Genomic DNA, 25,515 nt, shown 5'->3' with positions numbered 1-25,515 from the left:
GGCTTTGTTCTCATAAGCTGATCTCCAGCTGCAAGACTTAATTTTCTGCCACATAAGCATATAGTTGGCATTCCTTCTGGTGGGAGAAAGCAAAGAAACATGCTTGGGGGCACTATTGGCGTGGATGCTAAAAGTGAACCCAGAAATTAAAAAGCAAAGCTTCATTTCCATTATGGATTCTTGGTTTCGGCATAATAGATAGAATGCTGGGGAATGGAAATACAACCCAAATCCTATTTTTCATTGTATCTAAAGGAGAGCCATTTAATTAATTGCCGAATGGTAAGTCAAAGATAAATTACATTAATTCCATAGGTTGGGAAAAGTAGTTGGGCCGAGACCTGTAGCCTTCTATGTGTTCAATGTATTGTCAAAGGCTTTCATGGCTGGAATCACTGGGTTGTTGTAGTTTTTTCCGGGCTATATGGCCCGGAAACCCTCCAGAACATGGCCATATAGCCCGGAAAAACCTACAACAACCCACTTCTATGTGTTGCTGAACTTTCTCTTCCATCAGCCCCAGAAAGCATAGACAGCACAATCTGGAGGGCCATAGTTCTCTACTAGATAGGTAAATGGATAGATAGGTAATAAATAGAGAGATGATCTTACCATATTGCTATATTTTACTCTGGAAGTCATCTCTAGCAGCTGAATCCCTTCAGCCTTTTTAAAATAATCATGCTGGCCTCTAAATTGTGGTTAAATGGCTCTTTTCACCATGCATATCAACTCCTAGCGTATACTTAACTCATCTGTTTACATTAGTTCCACAGTAAGTGCTTTCTACTAGTAGTGCAGAGTCAACACAGCAAAGGGACAGTGTCAATTTGTACTCTGGCTAACACCTTGGCAGTTTCTAAACAAACTTCAGCTCACCTTAATTATCTCTAGCTTAGTCTAGAAGAATGACGAATTCAACTTCAACCACATAATGATCTATCCTTGCCACTCCAGCAAAACCCTTTTTCTAGAGTGGCTCAACAAAGCTGATACAGAGTTCAAATGGAAGCGAAATGACACACTGATTCCTGCTATATGAATCATGTTTTTGAAAATGCCTCTTTGCTCTTCCTTTCCATCAATATGAAGATTGAATCACATCTAAAGGTTCTAAATATTGCCTATCTGACACGATCTTTCTCAGATTTCTACTGGCATCCTTCTGAGTAGCATTTCCAAACTCAAGACCCTCCAAGATGCTTTGTACTCCACTATTTGCCTAAGGGAGCCCCCGGTGGCACAGTGGGTTAAAGCACTGAGCTTCTGAACTTACAGACTGAAAGGTCGCAGGATTGAATCCCAAGAACAGCGTGAGCTCTTGCCGTCAGCCCCAGCTTCTGCCAACCTAGCAATTCAAAAACATGGAAATGTGAGTAGATCAGTAGGTACCGCTCCGGCGGGAAAGTAACGGCACTCCATGCAGTCATGCCGGCCACATGATCTTGGAGGTGTCTACGGACAATGCCGGCTCTTCGGCTTAGAAATGGAGATGAGCACCAACTCCTTTAGAACTCTAGAAGGTTCTGAATTACACTGTGCAGGGCCAATTAACCCATAGGTGTGCATTCACAGAAACCATGAAGTGCCTTCTATCACACTTTCTGGCCACACACCCTCATGAATTACAGGTTATTTCCACCCATGGCCATTCCCAACAGGTGACTTTGCATTGGAGTTAGAAGTAGCCCGTATTGGAGGGTGGAAAGGGACAACAGCCAGCAGGTCATGTGATCGTACCTACCAGAAAGTGAGCTCAGTTTCAGTTGAATTTTAAATTATCTTTTTTAAAAAAAAATGTGTATACAGATGCTCACATATCAGTATATTAACACATATATACATAACAGAATGGTTAAAGAAGTCTTTACAATCTGTGGCGTCTGGAAATGGAAGAAATATGATACACATATCTGATTACTCTTAAATATTTTCATAGTATTATTGGTAACATAAATTTTGTCCCTATTTTATTTTTCTTAGTTGGAACAAACATTTGTAGAGTTTGAAACCTTAAACCCTGGGAATGTTTTCTTGACACCTCCAGGTGCAGTGTCAGTACTGAAGTTGAGGAAAACAAGACCAAATTCTTTCCTCCATTAGGGAAGAACTTGTGCACCTGCTCTAAGAATGGAGGAGAGGCTTCTAATGCTACGTTCCAGGTTTAGTTTTAGGCGACCACAGCTGTCTGTTAAAGGGAGAAAGATTGACAAGTCTCTCTGGGAAAGCCTTGGGCTTTTGGGTCTTGAAAAGTGATTTTAATGAGGGTCAGCAGAAATAGGAACTGTGGTTGGGAAGAGAACCAACTGTAAAAAGCTGAGAGCCATTTGAAACCCTGGATTTATATAGCATTGGCCACTTGCCCTCATACTTAATTCCTGATTCAGTCTCAATTACCAGCCTAAAGTTAGTGTAGCTAATTACATTACACAGTACAACGCCCATACTCGTGGGACCAGTAATTAGGGTTTCACCTACCTGCATTCAACAATATATGCCATTCCCAGGAATTTTCTTGGTTCAAGTGATATGCTTCTGGCAGATGTTATCACAAAGTTGTGCTGGAAGACCTAGGAAATTCCTAGAGAGCACCTCTCTTAAGAATGTTTTAGATCCTCCAGTGTGACCCTGTGGGTCGGTCCAGTTGAGTAGGGTTCACTGTTATTCAATTTGTTTGAGTGCACAGTGATCTCTGGATGTAGGTGAACTACAACTCCAAAACCAAAAGACACTGCCCACCAAACCCTTCCAGTATTTTCTGTTGGTCATAGGAGAACTGTGTGCCAAGTTTGGTTCAATTCCATCATTGGTGGGGTTCAGAATGCTCTTTGATTGTAGGTGAACTATAAATCCCAGCAACAACTCCCAAATGACAAAAGCATTTTTTTTGAGTGAAGGACATACATTGGGTTGTTAGGTGTCTTGTGTCTAAATTTAGTGTCAATTCGTCCAGTAGTTTTTGAGTTCTGTTAATCCCACAAACGAACATTACATTTTTATTTATATAGATACCATATTTACTGCTCCAATTAGAATAACAGAATCATAGAGTTGGAAGAGGCCTCGTGGGCCACCCAGTCCAACCCCCTGCCAAGAAGCAGGAAAACCACATTCAAAGCACCCCCTACAGATGGCCATCCAGCCTATTTAAAAGCCTCCAAAGAAGGGGCCTCCATCACACTCTGGGGCAGAAAGTTCCACTGCTGAACAGCTCTCGCCATTAGGAAGTTCTTAATGTTAACGTGGAATCGCCTTTCTTGTAGTTTGAAGCCTTTGTTCCACGTCCTAGTCTCCAGCGCAGCAAAAAAACAAGCTTGCTCTCACCTCTGTATGACTCTGAGTCTTCTTTTCTGCAGGCAAATCATGCTCAGTTCTTTAAGCCACTCCGCATAGGGCACAGTTTCTTTCATTTGTCCATGTTGAACTTCATTTTGTTAGTTTTGAGCCATGGCCCATCTCTCTAATCTGTTAAGATTGCTTTGAATTCTGCAGATCAATCAGTAATGCCACTTCTGATCTATGCCTGTTGGTTTACAGTATCCTCCATGCACTAAAGCAATGCTGCCAGTTTGATTGGATATAAACATCTAAAGCAGTAGTTCTCAACCTGTGGGTCCCCAGGAGTTTTGGCCTACAACTCCCAGAAATCCCACCCAGTTAACTAGCTGTTAGGATTTCTGGGAGTTGAAGGCCAAAAACATCTGGGGACCCACAGGTTGAGAACCACTGGTCTAAAGAAACTCTCATTCCCTGCTGTTTCCTGCCTTTGGCAAGCGAAAATGCAGAAAGACTTTACATGCGCCCATTGTTACCAACTGCAGCTGGAAGACCATTTGTTGATGAATGGAAATATTTTTTTCAACAACTAGAAACCTTTAACAAATCCCAGATTCTTCCCATTAATTGTTGTAATGACGGAAAACATGACACATCGAATGTAACTTTTAGTTTAAGGTCAAACCAGACTGTTTTAAAATTAGTATCCCTTTGAAGTATGTAGATGAGGATGTAATCTGAAAAGCTCCACAATTAATAAGAGCATCATTTAGACCAGGGCTTCTTAAACTTTTCCACTCACAACTCCTTTAGCCCTGAGAAATTTTACGTGACCTCTGGTATATAGATATATACAATAGGTATAAATATCAAATATTTACTGATAATAAATCTGCATTTGCAAGGCATACTAAACAGGCTGATTTTGCTTTTTATGAAGCAAAGCTGAATCATCTTCTGCAGAATTCACTGTAAACACTGCACAACAGATTCATGTCAATGTCTAAAACTGTCACTAGCTGATGTTCAGAATTTTTTTAATTGTTGCCCATTTTTCCAGGACATTAATACTGAACTTTTTTTTCATGTCAGTAGCAACTTGAGAATGAAAGTCACTTCTGGTGTGAGAGAATTGGCTGTCTGCAAGGATGTTGCCCAGGGGATGCCCAGATGTTTTGATGTTTTACCATCCTTGTTGGAAGCTTTTCTCATGTCCCCACATGGGGAGCCGGAGCTGACAGAGGGAGCTCATCCATACTCTCCCTGGATTCGAACCTGGAAGAGTAGTTTTCAGGCCTACCGGCACAAAGTTTTACCCCATTGCGCCACTGGGGGCTCCAATGTTGAACTAAGTGGACCCCATTTACGGCTGGGACCCACAGTTTAAGAAGCAATGATTTAGACAGTAGAAACTGATTTAAAGCTCTATTTTTTCTATTATGTTAATTGTTAATTATCTTTTTTACACTTTCCCTTTTCTGGTGCTTTTTCATTTTGTATGATGGGGACATGAGAGAAGCCTCCCACAAGGATGATAAAAACATCAAATCATCCAGGCGTTCCCTGGGCAGCGTCCTTGCAGACGGCCAATTCTCTCATACCAGAAGCAACTTGTAATTTCTCAAGTCGCTCCTGACACGATTTAAAAAAATCATATGATTACTACTACAGTAAGCATCCATGTTTTGTGTTCAGGCATCAAAGAAAAAATCCATGAAGTTTACATTTATCTATGTGCAAAATGTATTTATCGATGTATAGAGAAGTGAACTATTCCTCAAATTAATCCCATGTACAAATAAGCTGGAGAAAAATCCCAACTCTTGCTTGACTGATATTGAAGTGGTGGGGCGAGGGGGGCGGTGACACAGCCTGCAACAGTCTATTCTACAAATGCATTTTAAATTAGGTCATTTATTTTAGTCTCAATTATCTTCAAGTATTTCCCTGGAGCTCTTTTTATAAGACTTTTTTTATTTTTCTAGTGAATGTTTTTCATTGCAGTTTTTCACAGTACTCATCTGTGTATATAAGTTTTTTTTTTAAAAAATAAAACCACAATTTACTTAGCTAAATTAGGAAACTCTACTTTTTTTAAGCAGTAGAGCCAAATACACATCACAAAAACAAACCCAGAACTAAAAGCATCTGCCTCATAGAAATATTTTTTTCTGTTCACTCATTATAAAGTCAGTCTATACAATTAAATATTACGATACAAGAAAGGCAGAAGAATCATGTGATTCAGCTGTCAATTAATTATACTTGAGTTATTACATATATAGGCGCGTGATTTTTTTTTCAGAGCTATGCATCATAGTTCCTCAGGTTTTGTTTTTTATTGTTTCTTTACCTTTTGTGGGTTTGCCTGCTTCTCATTTTGGCTTCTCCCCCTTCCCAAAGGAATATCAAAGCATCAACTTCCCCCACTTCTTTTGGAAGTAAACCCTTCCATGAAATGCACACATTTCTTTGTTTTAAAACCTAAGCAAAGTCACAAAAGGATTGCCATGTCCAATGAAAGCAAGAGGTTACTACTTGCTGTCACCTGAAAAGCTAAATTTTATCAACAAATTCACAATTGTCACAGGGCAGATGTGTGTCTTTAATCAACACAGTAGCCATCATAAGCAAAATCTGCCATTCCTTTCAGATAAGATGTTAACTGTGAAAATTTTCTAAACTTGCAGGATTTTATCTATCCTGGTCCAACACAAGCTGTCTCTTGCTATTTGGGTGATTATGAACTGTTACTGAACACAATCTGCCAAAAGGTTGAGCAGGCACAAATGGTCCAGAACCTGAAATTGGCCTCAAGCTCCACCAAAGATGTTTATTTTTTTCAAATATCAGGGAATGTGTCAACCAAATTCTTGATGGAAGTGATGAAAACTACCATCTTCTCAGAGTAAGATGGCTAAAGTATGCACATAATGGCTTTATGGGCTACTCAAACACCTGAAATGTTTGGAACTATAGTGAAACGATTTCTGAGCATATCAGATGCACCAAAGGATGCTTTTCCAGCAATTAAATGTAAATATTGCACTGCTTGTATATTTGAAAAGATAATGCATATAGTGAGCCAGGAGTATCTCGTTTTACTCTTTTCTGAAAAAATATTACTTTTTGCCTCTATACACAAGGTAGTTTACAAAACCCATAAACTTTGCCAACAAGCAAAATCCAAACACAATGGCAATCAAAGTAGTGGCTGAAATAAGCAGCTTACACGTCTCCTGAAAAATCACTATCTATGCAAAGTGAACAGTCCACTTTGCTTGGAAGTACAAGGAATATTTCATTACTACAGCCAATGTTTCATGAGCTGTTCCAAATTCTCTTCTCATATCCTGCCACTTCACTATTAATTTCAAACTATGACATTGCAGAAAATGAGTAGATTATTTTGACCAGGCAGAGTTCTGGGAGTAATACAACATTTTAAATGAGATATGGAATATGTCCTATTTTACCATGTTTTGGCCTAAGTAGGCAATTACCCATTACAGAAAAGATGCAATATGTTTTGCAGATGTTAATTTTCACTCCAGTGATGTCACTAACCTCTTTCTTGCAACATAACATTGGTAAAATAGTCTGAGATTTCTCTAAATTGCCACTGTTTATGAATTTATTCTGTTATTGCTTGTTTCATTGTTAGTTTTGAATCCTCTTTTTTTACAGTGTCTCTCTACTTCTAGTAAATGTAAATATAGCTTCATGTATTTTGAACCAATTTGACCACAAGCAATGAAAGGTTTAGAGGGCCAGATACAGGCAGATCTAAGCTACCTCAATTATGCTAGAAAATAAAGACACAATAAAAACCAGGCTTCCATTTTTGCACCCACTTGCATAAGCCTCCAAGACACAATGCTGCATTGTTACTACAGTGGTGGGTTAATGGCAGGAGTGGCTTAAATGACGAATGATTACTGTTCCTACTGTAGAAAATCCACTGCAAAGTATGTGACCAAATAAACAAACTTTGCTTTACCTAAATGAGGAAAACAAAGGCCACAAGCCAACAGCTAGATGTGTTGGAGTTCACTGAAAATTCAAATAATCTTAAGTACACCTGACACTGTGGGATGGTGGTCACAGTCATTATGCAAGACAAATATTTAGATGGTTAAACAAATACCATAGGAATTCTAACAATCTGAAGTTAGACAAGCACATTTAGTAATCTAGTCATGAACCAGACCTTATCTTCTGCTTCTTAACAAACCGAAGTAGTTTACAAGGTGGCCCTGTATAAGAAATACTTTGCGAAAAATTAAATATACATTAAAGATGCTACTGTAGTAATGATCTATTTGTGTCAGGTTTCAGACTGAAGCAACTTGATCTCATAACTCAATGTGACTGACGAAAATTGACTCACATGTTAACACAGCAGATATTAGTAGAAGAGAGCTAAATAATCATGATATAAAACTGTGAAGTAAAGAGAAGGCAACATGGGATTATGATTTAAAAGAGTGCCTTTCTCTAACTGTGACATCAGTATTTTGACGGGTCAACAATAACCCTATTGCAGTTAGACAAGAAGGCAATTAGAGATAAAATCTTTGAAATGGATGCATCTGACAACTTGCGGGCTAGGAAACAGCAGGGTTTCACTACTTGGTATCCCCTAATAAAGAGTGACCAATATAGCCAACAATATCTTCCAAGACTTAATGTCTATAGTCCTCAGGAAAGCATTTACAGCCCTGCGCTTCCAGACAATGCCATCAGGGTGGCTAGAAGGGAGATATGGAGAGATTCTGCATTCTCAAAGACTTTATATTTGTGGTTTGGGGGAAAGAGAAGATTCAGTGCACTATGTGTTATATTGCCCTATGTATAATGACTCCAGAAACAATCTCCTAGGAGCCCTTCTGGAAGAAAGGGGAGCATGGTAAGAGCCAGCAGTTATCTGTGACCTGTTAGCAGATTATTCCAAAAAAATACATATAACATATAAAGGTTGCCACATTTGCAGTTGCAGCCCAAAAAATCTGAGCTAAATTTGTAAAGTCCACAGCGGACGCTTAGAAATGGAAATGGAAACAGTTTAAGATACTACAAATCAGATTTTATTATTGTTATGCCTACGACGATTGTCACTGCTACTGTACTTTGAAAGAGCTAGTTTTAATGTTTATATTGAAAAGTGTATACTGTACTTTTAAAAAAGTTGTATATTATTTGATGACATGGCCCATGGCTAGTACAATAAACCATTTATTCATTCATTCAAAAAGAGTGCCTTTCTCTTATTAGGAATGAAACCAAAAGCTGAATGCCATTTTACATCTCCATTTGGAGGGGGTAGGATGCCAAGAGTAAAGGTGAAAACATGGTCGAATGAATGCAGAGAAACATCATAAGGAAAAGAAATGAAATGGGGGCATACTATAACCCGCCCCCCCCCCCCCCCCCAGCCTTTGAAACCAGCCTTTGGAGAACACATTTTCCCCACTCCTGGTCTAAACAAGTGCCCTCATGCTGCAATATTAAGTATTCAATCGTTAACACAAATAGAGAAGTCACCAGCAAGTAATACAGTGTAGTGTTTATTATATGTAATGGAAGGTACACTTGAATTTCAAAAATTTAAAACATATAAAAAGTGGCTAAAGGGCTAACATTTTATCAACATTTGAATAATGGATAAGAATGTTTTATTATACAGCAGGGGTAGAATGTAGTGTTAATGCCAATGGGGCACCATGGAAATTAGTCTTTAAAAAATTTCACTATGTAGGTTTTATACAAACAAATCCACTCGCTGCTATTCAAGACTGTATGGAGAAGATTGTTGAAAGACAAGCAGCCCTGTTTCATTTTTAATCATAGTTAGCTTCAGAGTCATTAATATTGGCAAGTATTCGAAAAAGAAAGTAAAAATGCTGTAGTTCACAGAAATGCACATCCAAGTTTGTTTCCCGATAAGAACGATAGGTACAGATTGTAACTCTCCCTATATGAAATAATTTACACACAGATGAGAACTAGGAACACTAAAATAATCACTAAATAGAGTTCTCCATGTAGATAAACAAGCCATTATGATACCTGCATGATTGGATATGAAAAAATAGTTGTAGTGTTTCTCTTTTCTTTTTAAAACATAATCAAGATTCTAAAATAAAAAGGAAAAAATTTTCAGCAAATGTGCAACCAAAAAGTCAGCCAAGCTTATAGTAGTAGTACAACCATATTAAGAAACCACTGGTCAGAAATACAACTGCATTGGAAAAAGTTTATAATCCACAAAACTCTTTTGCCAGGCCATAAAGTAAAACAGCTCCACAGTTTACAAGTAAAACTGAGGCAACATAGATGCGTGCTTAATTTATTTCCAGCTAAGTAGATATTCAGGCAGAGGAAGTGACACTTTGTTTGTACACAGCATGGTAGGCGTTTCGTAGCAAGACGTAAGGGAAGCAAGACTCCAGAAGGTCCATGGTCAGGAATGGAGACTCCTGCACAATCTAAGGCGGCAGAAGAGATCAAATCAGAACCCAGCCACAGAAGGGAACTCACAACTGTCAATTAAATTAATTTTATCTTTCTATTGCACACTCATTTCCCAAGAGAAAGCAGCACCAAGAGGAGATAAAATCATGGCACCATATTCTTCCCAAGGCATGTTTTTTATTATAAAATATAAAAGTATAATAATAATAATAGTAATAATAGTAATCTTCATTTATATCCCGCCACCATCTCCCAAAAGGGACTCAGGGCGGCTTACAAAAGCATGCAATAGATACACAAATACAGCAAAATACATGTGATAGTGTCAATTTACATAAAACAACATATATAAACAATATAAACCCCGTTCTTAGTTTGAAAATACTCAATAAAATGCAGCAAAAGCTGCTGATTAAAATATATTCCAACAATAACTGTCTATTGCAGCAAGCGTTAGAAAATAACAGACAGCAGAATAGGACAACTACTTAATAAAAGAAAGCAGAAGATTTACTCACGCATTATGATTCCCATTCTTGTAATTTAATGCATGTAATGTAGTGCTATGTATGCCAACAGAACACATTTATTTCCTTGCTCTCGCCAATGCTCACCCCATTTTACAGGTGGGTCTATCTATTCCACCTTTGCCTATTATTACCTCAAAAGCAAGCATCTGTAGCAATTCTGTATTTTCTCAGGCTGCCATCTTATTGTTATTTAGGTAAGATGCAGCTCCATAAATACACACACACACACACAAAGGAACATTAAATACTGTCAACTCTTTGAAATGCACCTTCCAACTCCCTGCTTTAAGGAAGATCCCACAGATACATAACACTGGCCAACACATGTTTTTGGTGCCTGAAATGTTAGCTCTGTTTCTGGGTATATTTGACCTGCTGGCACCAAAATTGGCACCGGTTTCCCCCTACCAGCTCTAGTTTTTGAGGTACAAAACATATGACACACACCAGTCAGCATCTACTTGCTCATAAAGAATCATGATAACCATATCTAAGAACCTAGAGCTGATGCGGTCTATTCAATGCAATTTTCTGAATCAGTGCCCCAAATAACCCAGGAAAAGGCCTCAAAACCAAGACACCAAGAAAACTTTTTTGTTGTTGTTGGGCTATGTAATTTCTCTGATCTGTCTGGCCATGCTACAACTTGTATACTCTTGACAGAATACCCCAGGTATTCTTCACCTATGAAAAAGCTTTTAGAAACAATAATTGAGGCAAGCTCTTACCATGTCTAGGAGTAGGTAAACAGATTCTCTGTTCCTTGTAGTGGTTTTGTCTGTCTCCTGGCCAATTTTCAGTAGACTGGAGGATGCGAGCTAGACAAGACACAAGGACAAACAACAAGTAAGTATGTTTGTTACTACTTTAAAGCTATCATTTTGAACTTCATTCTCATTTCATGATACATGCAAATTTGATATAAAATGTCATCTATGAAATAATATAAAATGTCATTTATGGAATGCTGTGATAATAAAGTGTATGGGACAGATGAATTTCAGAATGCTTCATCTGAATAAGGGAATCCCTAAATTGGGCCACACTGCAAAACAGGCAGCAAAAAACCTGAAACTGAAATTCAGGTGTGCTTACGATATTACTCAAATCCTTTAAAATCACAGTTGAAGTCATTACGAAAGAAAGAAAACCACAGTGACGTTATCTGGCTTGAAAACAAAAACGAAAGCTGTGCATATGAATCACAGCACAGCTGAAAGCCTCACTAAATGACTTCTGGAGAATGTTAATCCGACGTAAAACTTGTACATACAGCCAAAAATTCTTTGAGACGGTCTTCAATGCTTCCCTTGTGAATGGTAAATAACGCTGCAGCAATCTGGTTGATTGCTTTGGCCAAGCAGTGGATATTGTTGCAGTGACCTAAACAAAAACGCATTTGTGTTATTACTTTCGCTTCCTTCACACTTGAAACATTTTTGCTGAGTTATCATTTGTATAGCACAGGATAATACGTAGCTAAGGTTTAATTTTCAAATATGCTATAGGAGTTTTGATATTCTGTTTATGAAGCTGTATGGAATGACTTAAGCATATAGTTTTGGGAAAGCATGACCTTTTAGAGATCATAACCTTTTGGAAAACCAGGAATCTCCATATACTTTTGGAAGTGTGACCCTTTTGGAGATTAATTGGCATTCACATTATTTGAAATAATCATTACCTTTTGTAAAGTATGATATTCCTGAGAAGAGTTAACTACCCATTTGAGTCAGTCTCCTCCTTAGTGATAAATATCCACTAGTATTCATGCAAGGCAAATTAGGCTTATCAGTTGTTAAGACTGATATACCTGATTATCTCCCTGAACTTGTAGGAACAAAGATATACCAATGCACAAAATATATAGCAGATTTTCAGAAGTTTTTATTTCAGTTGCCCCAAAATATCTACTCTCCCATAAAATATATTGCTTTTAAATCATGCTCTCAAGAGACCAAAAATAAGGTCTTCATTAAAAGTAACATAGCTGATTTACTTACAAACTTCACGCATTTAGCATACAGGCACATTTCTTATTGGTTGAGGATTTAAATAGTAAGTTCTCTAAAGAATTCCTGTTTCAGTCTCTTCTTTGTTACATACAGACTAATACTCTCTTCAGTCAACTACATTACTGAACATTGGCTCAAACCAGACTGACTACACACTGCAGCGTACCAACACTACTGACTTTTAAACTGTACTGTACTGCTTCTGATGCAAACAAACTTCTAAAAATGGAGTCTCAGCCTGAATTGTCCCAGATCTGGTCACATGGTCTGTAGTCAATCCCCAATCTCAAACACCATAGAGTTTGGGGGAAAACTGCGCATCAAAATATACATACAATATAGTAAGCAATCTGAATTATATACATAACAAATAACAAGTATAAGGGGCTTGTAGAAGGTTTCTATTTTCAACAGGTAGTACCCTAGAACACTTTTTGTTTCCATAGACAGAATTATGTGTTTTTTTAATTTATCAGCTCCAAAGTTTTTTGTCTTGAGCAGCTCTATTCCATTGAGTATAAGGAAAACATTGTTAGCATTTAAGAAGTTTAGAAAAGGAGTGGGTGATATGCTACACAAACTAGCACCAACCTACAGAAGAATTCTGAATGCATCTAATACAAATATCTAGAAGGAGAACTAGTTTCAATATTGCTTCCAGATAGTACTCAGCATTGTTTCCCAAACCTCTTATAAATGACTCCACTCAAGTGTAACATTTGCTAATCAATAGGACATTTATGTGACATGGCAGAATACATTCTTGGAAAGGATCCCTAGAACCCAAAAATGGCAGAGGTGAGAGATTTTCATTTAGACTTTCAAAGCAACCATTGTGAGATATAAAATTGACTTAGTATTCAACACCAAAATGGACCAAACATCAATACCATAAAATGAAAGCAAATAAATAAATATTCTAGATGAACATTTAATAGCATTTTCCCCAGAACAAACCTTCACACCAGTTTAATTTGTCTGAGTATTACCTTCAATGGCAGGACTGTACTGAGACATCACATTGCTGGCCAAAGTTGGTAAGGAGACGGCCACAAAGACCATCAGAAGGCAGGCAATTTTATATTCTTCCTCTGGACTAATGTTTTCTAAAAATAAATATAGACTTAAGAAGAGTGCTTGTAATAGAGTGGGAGACAGAATGGAAAATTCTCAAGTCAAAACATCAAAACACACATTGATTTGTCAGGTTCCATGAAAATAAAACTTGAGATGATTGACAGGATTCAACTAAGTTCACTGTACAATCTGGGGAGACTAATAAAATAGAGGCAGCAATTCATTTAACTATAATGCTTTGAGACACTGAATGTTAAGCCAAGGCCCACTGGTATTTGACTGGAGCTGTAAAGGTGTGATTCTGATTTCACGTTTGCTGCATGTTGTGGCATTACCAATACTTTCCCATAAAAGCTGCCAAAACAACTTTATTGATTAGACCTAAACATAGGGTACATCTACACTTATAGAATTAATGCAATTTTCATGTCACTTTCTATAGCTCAATGCTATGGTATCCAAATGATTAAAAACACTATTGTTCAAGCATTTTACACCTCTATCAAAATACCTGTACTACCTTAATAGAAGTTACTGCTTTTACCTCAACAGAGGGCCAAATCTCTTGAGAGCAGCTCAAAACTTTTCTGCAGAAATGCCTCTTCATATGACAGCCATAATATTTAATAACCCATTAATTTTACTGTCCCTGTTAGGCACAGTTTCTGTATCAGGGCTTCATACTTCTGGTGTAATTTATATAAGCGCCACTTAGAGAACTGCGTGGTTTTGATACTTGGTTTTAATGTTGAGTTATTTTTAACTTTTTGGTTTTTATTTTATTCTTATGTATATTTTTGCGGCATTGAGTTGTTGCCTACTTGAAAGCAGCTCTGAGAGTCTCTTTTGGGGTGAGAAGGGTGCGGTATAAATGCAGTAAATAATAATAAATAACTAGAGTATCTAATTAAACAGGAAAACATTTCTAGCTATTTCCTTCTAACAACATAACTGTCATCCCTGATAATTAGGGAATGAGGAAGATCTAGGTAGTATAGCCACCCAAATTCAAATGTAAAATTCTGTCTTATGTTAGGTGAAAGGCTTCTAATTTTTACATTCTAGTTAGTGTGCTGCTGCTTCAACTGAAAGGTTTTGTTACAGGAAGTTGGCAAAATAAACAAACTTAATCCATGCAATCATAATGTAAACAACTAACTACCAATAAGCTACAGTTAACCCACATTTCCATCAACACACACAAAAAGAAAGATGAATTCCCCCAGCATGTCTTCTGTACTATTTCTATTACTGCACATTATTCTGAGGTGGGAAGAAATCACATTCTCACATGCAAACAGCATTATACATGTAACTGTATGTTCCACAAAGTAGTAATTTTAATTTCTAATTTTATCCTAGCTGGAAAAGAATATTCAGAGAACTGAGAAAATTACGTAGTTCCCTGTATATGATAACAAAGAAGTCACAACTCTTGTACTGTTTTGGGAACACTCCTAAAATCAGACTGCTTTTCTAATTCATCACATAAGCAGCAAAATGTGGAAATGTAAGTGTATACACAGTATTTATTATGCGAATGCTTACCTGATTTTTGAGAAGAAAGAGCTACAACTAGTGCAGGATCTATTTCACATGGCAGTCCTGCGGCTGATGAGAGCTCATATACATTCATTGCAACCTGATAAACAGACCACAGATTGAAACGTTGTAGGCGGTATTTTTCAGAGAAGGCAGTTTACACAATCTTTTAAAAAGTCATTCAAGAAACGTAACAACTGGGATGTAAGACGGTGGAGATATCTACTAAAATATTTAGTTCACACTGACAAGGGCAACTGGCACTACTTCTGCTGGCTGATTGCAATCTTTCACACTCTTTTAAAATTATCTCAAAGTATATTCAGCAACATTATTTGGAAGTTTCAACAAGCTCTCAAACTGGATTAATAAAAAAACGAGTTATGCCAAGCCATGAAATAGAAAATTCAGATAAGTCAAACCACAAATTAACATCATGTTAAATCTACATGGACTATGTTCTGAGTAATCTTTACAATAATTAGAAAGTCACAGTGTTAGACAGTGGCTACCAATTATCCAGAAAATGAAACAGAGTTACAGTAAGTCTTCTGTGTTCCTCCATCTGAAATGCTATGTCTCAGTGTATATCTTACTCTTCATATAAACCAGTGTCCTCAATACTTTCAAAATGACATGGATATTGGTATTATACCCACAAAAGCATGATACTGTAATAATTTTATTGTTATTTTAACAAAATTTACAGAGACATACCACTACCGTTCCAAAATTTAAATGGATCTTACAATTATGCAAAATATTTTAGTCCAATATACATTTATAATAAGCAGTAAAGCAACCATCACTCTCAGAAGCAAATTATTACCTTCATATCTGTCTCTCTTGGAATGTGATCCTTAAAGTCTTCAATTGAACTCACAAGGAAAGGAATGTGATAGGATAAGACCTAAGACAACAAGACATGTATCACTAAAATGGCCTTCAGTTGTATTTCTGTAGCCAGCATATTATGACTGTGTTTGATTTATTGAACTACCCTCACTGTGCATGGTAAGTAATTTAAGAGCCCAAACAAGTTTTGCAATAGAAAAGGAACTGATGTCTGAAATATAACTTATAGATTACACGGCTACAAGAAACATATTTTATGATGCACCACATTAATGAACTGAAGGTTTGATCCTCTCAGTAAATATATTTATGATTTTGAATTGGCTTCAATTATAGTGGATTATTAATGTTTAACAGCAGGGACATGAAGCCTCCCACAGGATGGTAAAACATCCGGGCATCCCTTGGGCAACATCCCTGCAGACAGCCAATTCCCTCACACCAGAAGTGACTTGCAGTTCTCAAGCTGCTTCTAACATGAAAAGAAATGTTTAACAGACCACGTATTGGTACTGACCCGATTACTTTTATTAGATTTATACTCTGCCTTTCTCTGTGAAAATGGGGACTTTAACACAAAGCTATAATGCTAAATCGAGTACTTACATCTCTAAGAGCTTCTTGTGCCAATGACCGGAAAGACAAGATAACACCAATAATAGTCATTCTCTTCAAAACACTATCAACAGCTGAAAGAAAAATAATTGAAGAAGCCAGATAATGAGACTTTGTTTTGACAGACATCAACGTTTAATGTCTCTATTCCAAAATTATTTTATTTGGAACATGTAACGTGGTAAGACAGATGCACAGAAAAGAGCTAAACACACAAGCATTCCTGGCGTAAGATTAAATTTACAAAGAAATAAAGTGACAAAACTGACACCACACAGCTAATTAATTTTGCATCTAGTTACATTTCCTTGTCAAAAAAGCATTAGATATTGCCAGATAAGTGCCACCCCAAATTTGATCATTCTGAAGTGAGTCTGAAACACAGAATAGTAGTTGAGAAAATAAGCTTCACTAGCTAAGCTGTGAATATTAAATATTCGGAACAGCCTTCAATTCTTTGCAAAACAAATTGAGCAACACATCAATATATTTCATCCATCAAGTTGCTCCAACTATTTTTTTTTTTGGGTGACTATTACAACAGTTCAGAAGAATGCAACAAATTGCTTTAACAAGCGCTACTGTGCGTATCTGTTTCTGGACCAAAGTTATCACTGGGCACAAACACAGTGATAGTTACTGAGAATCAAATATGTTATCAACATGTAAAAATAGTTTTTTCATATTCAGTGACATAAAATCTAGTTCCAGATTCAACAAATAATAAAACTCTACACAGTTTGACAACGCATCCTATGAGTTGCATTATATAGACAAATACATCTTTGTTATTATGGGGGCTGTAAAACAATTGGCAGGGATGCCCCATCCACTAAAAGCCTATTCTTGTTTTGAAGTATTACATTTTCCTGTACATATTGAGGCAGAGCATTAGATGAACAAGCAAATGCCTTCCAATAACCAGAAGCTGGGCGAATAGAAAGGGTCTTCCCTTTAACCCCTGTTTTTCACTGGCAGTCATGGTGTTCTCTTTCTAAGCCACACCTGTAAAGTCAAGGCCTATGGGCTGAATCCGGCTTGCAATGTCCTTTTTATATGACTACAACGCCTGTATTCCTCATCATCAGACATCCTGAGTAGAGATGATGGGAGTTGTGATTCAGTAGCACCTGGAAGGCTGACATTTGTTCAGTTTAGTCAGAATATTGGGGTTTGAATTTATGAGGCTTTAAAGCAGCGGTTCTCAACCTGGGGGTCGCGACCCCCAGGGGGGTCGCTGGGTCATTTTTGGGGGGTCGCGAAGGCACCTCAGTTAGCCCCGCCCCCTCCAAAATGGCTGCCGGCCCCTGTGCCAGCCAAACATCCAGGCACTCCTGGTCGGCTCCTCCTCCTCTTCCCACAAGGCTGCATGGAGTCAAGAGGAGGAGCTCAGAGCTAAAGGCGCGAAAGGGAGAAGGTACACTATTTTTGGAGACCTTCTTGGGCCCTCCCCTCCCCGTGAGCTTAGAAGGGGTGGGGGTCGAGTGGAAGGCTCCCCATATGGGCTGGCTCTTGCTGCCCAAGTTTGACCCAGGACCATCATGGGAGGAGGTCAATTTCTCTGGTGTGGGTGAACTACAACTCACCAAAACAAAGGTCAGTTCCCCCATGAAGAAGAGGAGGAAGAAGAGGAGAAACCGCGGAGGCCGCACAGGGGCCGCTGCGGCTGTTTCTCCTCTTCTTGCTCCTCCTCCTCCAGCTGGCCATCGAGGAGAAAGAGAAGGAAAAAGAGGAGAAGGGGCTCTGCTGCTGTTTCTTCTCCTCCAACTGGCCATGGAAGAGAAAGAAGCGGAGAAACTGCAGCAGTGTCCCTTCTCCTCGTCCTCCTCGATGGGCAACTGGAGGAAGAGGAAAAGGGTCGCTGCTGCCTTGCCCCGCCTCCCCCCTGCCTGGCTGGAAGGCTCTGCCTGTTGTTGTTGCTGCAAGGTTAGTGAGTGGACCAGCTGGTTGCTCCCTGGGTAAGAAACGTCTTAGCTGTTGGGGAAGGAGGAGCCCACACAGCCAGCTAATCCACTTCAGTGTGTATTTTATGCAGTTGTATGGAAGGGAACCCAATTAACCCAGCCCTCTTCCACACAGATGAATGAAATCCCACATTATTTGCTTTGAACTAGATTATGTGTGTCCACACAGCCAGATAATCCACTTCAGTGTGTATTTTATGCAGTTGTATGGAAGGGGACCCAAATAACCCAGGCCTCTTCCACACAGGTGAATGAAATCCCACATTATTTGCTTTGATCTGGATTATCTGTGTCCACACAGCCAGATAATCCACTTCAGTGTGTATTTTATGCAGTTGTATGGAAGGGAACCCAATTAACCCAGCCCTCTTCCACACAGATGAATGAAATCCCACATTATTTGCTTTGAACTAGATTATGTGTGTCCACACAGCCAGATAATCCACTTCAGTGTGTATTTTATGCAGTTGTATGGAAGGGGACCCAAATAACCCAGGCCTCTTCCACACAGGTGAATGAAATCCCACATTATTTGCTTTGATCTGGATTATCTGTGTCCACACAGCCAGATAATCCACTTCAGTGTGTATTTTATGCAGTTGTATGGAAGGGGACCCAAATAACCCAGGCCTCTTCCACACAGATGAATGAAATCCCACATTATTTGCTTTGATCTGGATTATCTGTGTCCACACAGCTAGATAGTCCACTTCAATGTGTATTTTATGCAGTTGTATGGAAGGGGACCCAAATAACTCAGGCCTCTTCCACACAGATGAATGAAATCCCACATTATCTGCTTTGAACTGGATTATCTATGTCCACACAGCCAGATAATCCACTTCAGTGTGTATTTTATGCAGCTGTATGGAAGGGGCCTCAGATAACCCAGGCCCTTTCCACACAGCTCAAGTTTGGTCCAATTTAATTGTGGTTGGATTTCAGAATACTTTTTGATGGCTGGGGAACTATACATCCCAACAACTCCCAAATGCCAAGGTCTATTTTCCCCAAACTCCACCAGTCTTCCTATTTGAGCATACTGAGTATTTGTGCCAAGTTCTGTCCAGATCCATAGTAATTTGGGTTTACAGTGCTCTCTGGATGTAGGTGAACTACCTCTCCCATAATTCACTATAAATTCCCCCCAACCCCCTCCAGTATTTTCTGTTGGTCATTAGGGTTCTGTGTGCCAAGTTTGGTCCAAGTCTGTATTTCGGGGGGGTGGGGGGGAGAGGGGTGTTTCAGTGGTCTCTGGAAGTCAGAGCTGCATCAGTTGAAGGTACTTCAGATCCCATCATCCGTTGCCCACACTCCCCCAAACATATTGTTTTTGTGATTAATCACTATGCTTTAATTATGTTCAATTTGTAACAATGAAAATACACCCTTCATATCAGACATTTACATTACATTTCATAACAGTAGCAAAATTACTGTTATGAAGTAGCAACGAAAATGTGGTTGGGGGTCACCACAACATGAGGAACTTTATTTAGGGGTCACGGCATTAGAAAGGTTGAGAACCACTGCTTTAAAGGGTCCTTTAAACCTTCCTCAACCTCAGAACCACAAGCGTTGTTTGGTTGCAATTCCCATTATCCTTAGTCCACTAGGCAGGCCAAAGTGATGAGAGTTGTTGTTCAATAACACCTGGGGATCCAAATTGGGTAAAAACTAAAACTCACTGACCACAATGTAAAAAATATATAGTTGGCCCTCTGTATCCAGTTTCTGTGTCCATGGATTCAATGGCCTTTTGAAGGCAACCATATGACTAATGTGGCCCTTGACGAACATGAGTTTGACACCTTTGCTCTAACAAGTCATCTCAGACTTTTTATCTTCCTTGCTTCAAGATGTTATGGTTTGAACATCAATCATATTTTACTTAATGTTTCTGCAATATTTTTAAAAATGCATTATTTTGTGCCTGCACACTCTTACAAAGGCTACCATGCTTGTTTTATTGGTTGCCACAAATGTAATTCTTTATTAAACAACATTATTCTAAGGTACTATTGTATTTTTATATGTGTGCTTTAACTGTTTTGTTTAGTGCTTCTTACTCTCTGGATTTTTTTTGGTATAGAGCAACTTGTGAGAAATACTTACATGATAATCTTTTGAAGAGAGCAGCCATCTGATCTGGTTTATCAAAACTGGTCCTCATTTGTGTTAGCACTTCCACATTCTCTACCACAAGTTTCTAAGACGAAGCAAGATCTCAGGTCAGGCATAGATCTGAGTATAGTAATAAGTGCATGCTTTAGGACATTTCAGTGGGGCAAGCAGGAAGCAGAGCTCATGAAATCCAGATGTTCCCACTATCTGTCCAGAAGAACTATGTGATTATATTAGGTAAGGCCCTAAACAGAAAGCCTGAAGTGCAGCAATAAAGGCTCTCTGTTTCACAAAGGACGCATTTCCCCAGTTTCTCCATTAATTTGCATTGGACTGCTCTAACGGAAAGTGGATTGCAACCTCAATATCCTTCCAACAATAGGCCATTTTCATGGAATTCCTCCCCCTCCCCTTCATTTATAGTGGTTTGTTGTTCATTCGTTCAGTCACTTCCGACTTTTCGTGACCTCATGAACCAGCCCAAGCCAGAGCTCCCTGTCGGCCGTCACCACCCCCAGCTCCTTCAAAGTCAATCCAGTCACTTCAAGGATACCATCCATCCACCTTGCCCTTGGTCAGCCCCTCTTCCTTTTCCCTTCCATTTTCCCCAGCATAATTGTCTTCTCCAGGCTTTGCTGTCTCCTCATGATGTGGCCAAAGTATTTCAACTTTGTCTCTAGTATCCTTCCCTCCAGTGAGCAGTCGGGCTTTATTTCCTGGAGGATGGACTGGTTGGATCTTCTCGCGGCCCAAGGCACTCTCAGAACTTTTCTCTAACAACGCAATTCAAAAGCATCTATCTTCCTTCACTCAGCCTTCCCTATGGTCCAGCTCTCACATCCATAGGTAACTACGGGGAATACCATTGCTTTTACTATGCAGATCTTCATTGCCAACATCTATAGTGGACCAGGGTTCAAATCCCTGCTCAGTCAGGGAAGTCTATTGGGTGAACTCCCAAGTCTCACAACCTCAAAGGAAGGTAAAGGCAAACCCTTTCTTCAAAAAGCCGCCAAGAAAATTCCATGATAGGTTTGTCATAAGTGAAAAACAACTTAAAGGTACAGAACAAGAAGTCTACTTTACTATTCCCTCTTCACACACTGTAGTTCATGATTTAATAACAAAGAACAAAATGACATCCAAACCACTATCCTTACCCCTTTGTCTTGTGTCTGTAATAATATGAATGCAAATTCTCCACTATCTTTAATAGGCTACTGAACATCAAGCAGTCCAATGCAGTGTTTAGGAGCTTTCTATATAGCCTACAATACAGCATTAAACCTTAAGGATATCTCATTGCCTTGCCCCAACCCCCAGCCTGTCACATTTCACTGAGCCCTAGCTTCTTCAGTGTGAAAAGAAACAGAGACCTGGGCCTTCTTATTTATTGTTTTCAAATACCCCCAATAATTTATTCTGTTGTCCATGAAAGTTAGCAGATGAAGCGCATAGAGGAGCAGGATGTTTGGCTGTCTGTACTGGGCTTAAGGGCATTCGAGCCCTCTGCCCTCTCTGGGGGAAGAACCAATGTTCAATTCAGCTATTGTTTCTTTTGGTTCCTGAAAAAGGCTTAATTGCTGACCAGTACAAGCCCTAAATGCTAAAATTCACAATTCTCAAACCAAACCTTTTTAGAGAGGGAAAGAATATGGTTCCTTGCAGAAGTATTTATCCCCTTTGTTTCTTCCCCGTTTTAGAACTTAAAAGGGGTTAACTGGCTCCCCCCCCCCCCCCGCCTCAAATACTGGCAGTCCCCAAGTTATAAACACCCGACTTACATATGTCTCTTAGTTACAAACAGCAGTGATACTGCACGATGTGAGAAGAAATCTATCCCTAAGAAAGGAAATTCACTCCTGTATGGGAAAAAGGTGTCTCCACTGAAGCGATATCACCAATCCTTGTTTCTACAAGAACCCAACATTTTCAAAATCTGATAGTTACAGGAACAGAAAGTGAGGTGAAATCTTCCCAACAGGGGCACAGACAGCAAAACAAATGTTACAGGAATATTAAGCATTCTCTATGCCAGGGGTCCTCAAACTTTTTAAACAGAGGGCCAGATCACAGTCCCTCAAACTGTTGGAGGGCTGGATTATAATTTGAAAAAAACATGATTGAATTCCTATACACACTGCACATATCTTGTTTGTAGTGCAAAAACACTTAAAAACAATACAATAATTAAAATGAAGAACAATTTTAACAAATATAGACTTATTAGTATTTCAGTGGGAAGTGTGGGCCTGCTTTTGGCTGATGAGATGGGATTGTTGTTGTTATTGTGTGCTTTCAAGTTGTTTCAGACTTAGGTTGACCCTGAGCGAGGGCTGGGTAAATGACCTTGGAGGGCCGTATCCGGCCCCCGGGCCTTAGTTTGAGGACCCCTGCTCTATGCGATCCAAAGCATTTGGCTGGAGTTACATTTAAAAATGTACCTTTCCAAATTACATACAAATTCAGCTTAAGAACAAAACTACAGTACATGTCTTGCTGATAACTCGGAGACTGCATATACACAGGATAACCAACACTGTGAAAGTACACATTATAAAAATTATATTTGGGATAAAGTTACTCAGAAGAGATAGCTAGGTTTGGATCTTTAGGGTTGGTGTATGAACATCCTGCGGGACACTGCTAGATCCTGAGATCCAGTATAGTGTAATGATTTGAGTGCTGGACAGGGCCCCAAGATCTGAATTCAGCCCTTGGAAACCCAATGAGCAGTTTTGGACAAGTCACACTCTCACAGCCTCACAGGAAGGCAGTGGCAGATCCCTCTGAACAAATCTTGCTAAGAAAAATCCCATAACATAGAGTCACCTTACGATAAACACAAGTCAGAAATAGTTTACAGGCATGACAATAACCATTAAATGTATTATCACAAAATGGAAAGACAATGCCTCATCTATAACTCTGTCTACAAAGACCAATCCATCAAAACTCAATGTCTAGGTAAGTAGAACATCAGTCAAGAAGAAAGCCGCAGGGCCAAGGTTTACTTCTGAAGGAACTGTCCAAGAGACAATCATCACCCAGACGCTTCAGAAAGTGGTAAGAAGAAAGCTATTGCTGAAACAAAGCACTGACAAAGGTCACTTGAAGGTTGCAATAAAAGCATTAGCTAGTTACAGTAAACAGACAGGCCAATATTTTCTAGTCTGATGAGACTAAAATTGGTATGTTTGGCCTTGCTGAAAGGCATTCTTTGTGATGACAGCATCATGCTGCAGGGATGCTTTTTGTCAGTAAAGACTGAGAAACTCATCATGACTGAGGGCAAGATGGGTGGGCCAAATAAAAAGCATTTCTAGAGGAAAGCCTGTTCCACACTGCAAGGTATCTAAGAGTAGGACTGAGGTGTACCTTCTAGCAACGACTCTAAATACAGTACAGTACAGTACAACTCCAATACAATGGAGTTAAGAGTTTAATTCATTCTGTGGCTGAGCTCTTAACTCAAAATACTCTTATCTCAAATCAAACCCCACTAAAATGCATTGAAATTCTATTAATCCGTTCTGTCCCCCACCCCATTTTTGTTTAGAAAATATACTTTATAAATAACAAATAATGTATAAATGCACACCCACATGGAACAATAAAGAAGAAAGATCAACTTTAAAATGGTAGAAGCACAAAGTTGTGGCACACTGATAGAAGCAAAGTTGTTGCAAGGAAGCACAAAGTGAAGAGGCAGAAGCATCGTTTTCTTCATACCATACTCATTCCAGCCACTCTCCCTCTCTTGCTCTCTCTTCCTCTTTTTCTACATGAAGCCAAACATACCAGAAATAAAAACCACACAAAACGAACTAACTCAAAGTTTCTCAAAGACGACAAGCACAAAGCAGACAGCAATCTCCCAAAGTGGACAAAAGCAGGAGGCATGGAGGTGCTCCCTTGGAGCCCTAAAGGCCTGAACTCTGGAGCTAGCACTCCTTCTGACACTAGCTCTTAACTCAAGCACTGCCCATATGTCAAAGTGAAACCCAGGCTGAGCAAATACTCTTAACTCAAAACACTCTTAAGTTGAAATGCTCCTAAGTTAAGATTCCACTGTGCACAGCTAAAGTAATGCTGAGTGGATTAAAAAATTTATCTTAGAATGCTCCACTCAAAGCCCAGATCCCAATGGACAGCAATTAGGAAGCTGTGGCATGATCTGAAAATATATTTTTACTCCCGACTCCTCCAAATTCCAATCTGACAGAGCTGGGGTAATTTTACCAAGAATGAGCCAAAACTGCCTGGTACAGATGTGCACAACTAATGAACATTTATCCAAGAAGACTTGTGGTCAAATGTGCTTATATCAAGTATTGACAGAAGAGGGTAAATATTTATGAACCCAAGTAATGCCAGCTTGTGTTTATTTTCTTAATTTTCACCCCACATAAAAATATTTGCACCTTCACAACACCGAGTATCTTGCATAAATCAAGCAGCAACAATGCCAATTAACATCATTTCAGTTCTAAGTTGTAGCACAACAAAATGTGGGAAAAGCAAAGGTGGGTGAATATTACAGGAGAATACCTATCAGAACCCTAACAATCAGAAATAAGGTAAACTCCGTTCTGTAGAATGAAATGACTAGAAGCTCACATATGAACTTGGATGTGAGAAGATCCAAAGATCTGTCCAACTAATCCTATGAGAGTTCTGGACATGTTCAGCCTAAACAGTTGCCCTGACCAATACCAGGACAAGAAATGCAAAACTTGCTTTTGAAGAGTTTCTTGTTCAAAGCAGAAGTGGAACTCTAAAATAGTTATTTGGATCCAGGCCACATATTTTTGAATTCTACTTTCAATTATAAAATTATAAAATGTTCAATGCTCATAGAACAACAAAGGACATTTACCTTGAGTTCAGCAACTTGTGAGGAAATGTGCCACATAAGACTTTCACTCAAGAACTTCATGCCATATGGACCAAGGAGTTCTGACAGGGCCCTCATTTCTAAAGAAGACACAATGATTATATCATCTTTAACTTAGTTACCCCACTCTATCAGGGCTATTTTAG

At 38.9% G+C, this 25,515-nt stretch overlaps 1 protein-coding gene across 4 annotated transcripts in view; it reads right to left on the bottom strand.

The window, feature by feature from the left end:
- Window positions 1-8,827: 8,827 nt before the first annotated feature.
- Window positions 8,828-25,515, bottom strand: part of NCKAP1 (NCK associated protein 1) — a 71,800-nt gene continuing 55,112 nt past the window's right edge. For all 4 annotated transcript variants that reach the window (XM_060780142.2, XM_060780150.2, XM_060780158.2 and 1 more), the window contains 9 exons: window positions 25,352-25,449; window positions 20,464-20,557; window positions 16,376-16,458; window positions 15,744-15,824; window positions 14,921-15,014; window positions 13,285-13,401; window positions 11,554-11,663; window positions 11,009-11,098; window positions 8,828-9,764 (listed from right to left, as the gene is read on the bottom strand). In XM_060780142.2, the coding sequence (XP_060636125.1) occupies window positions 9,648-9,764; window positions 11,009-11,098; window positions 11,554-11,663; window positions 13,285-13,401; window positions 14,921-15,014; window positions 15,744-15,824; window positions 16,376-16,458; window positions 20,464-20,557; window positions 25,352-25,449 (884 nt within the window). In that variant the 3' untranslated portion in view covers window positions 8,828-9,647. The remainder of the gene's footprint in view (window positions 9,765-11,008; window positions 11,099-11,553; window positions 11,664-13,284; window positions 13,402-14,920; window positions 15,015-15,743; window positions 15,825-16,375; window positions 16,459-20,463; window positions 20,558-25,351; window positions 25,450-25,515) is intronic.

This window comes from Anolis sagrei, chromosome 1 (genome assembly GCF_037176765.1).
Source record: "Anolis sagrei isolate rAnoSag1 chromosome 1, rAnoSag1.mat, whole genome shotgun sequence".
NCBI classification, from domain to species: domain Eukaryota; kingdom Metazoa; phylum Chordata; class Lepidosauria; order Squamata; family Dactyloidae; genus Anolis; species Anolis sagrei.
This window is presented reverse-complemented; position numbering and strand designations above follow the sequence as displayed.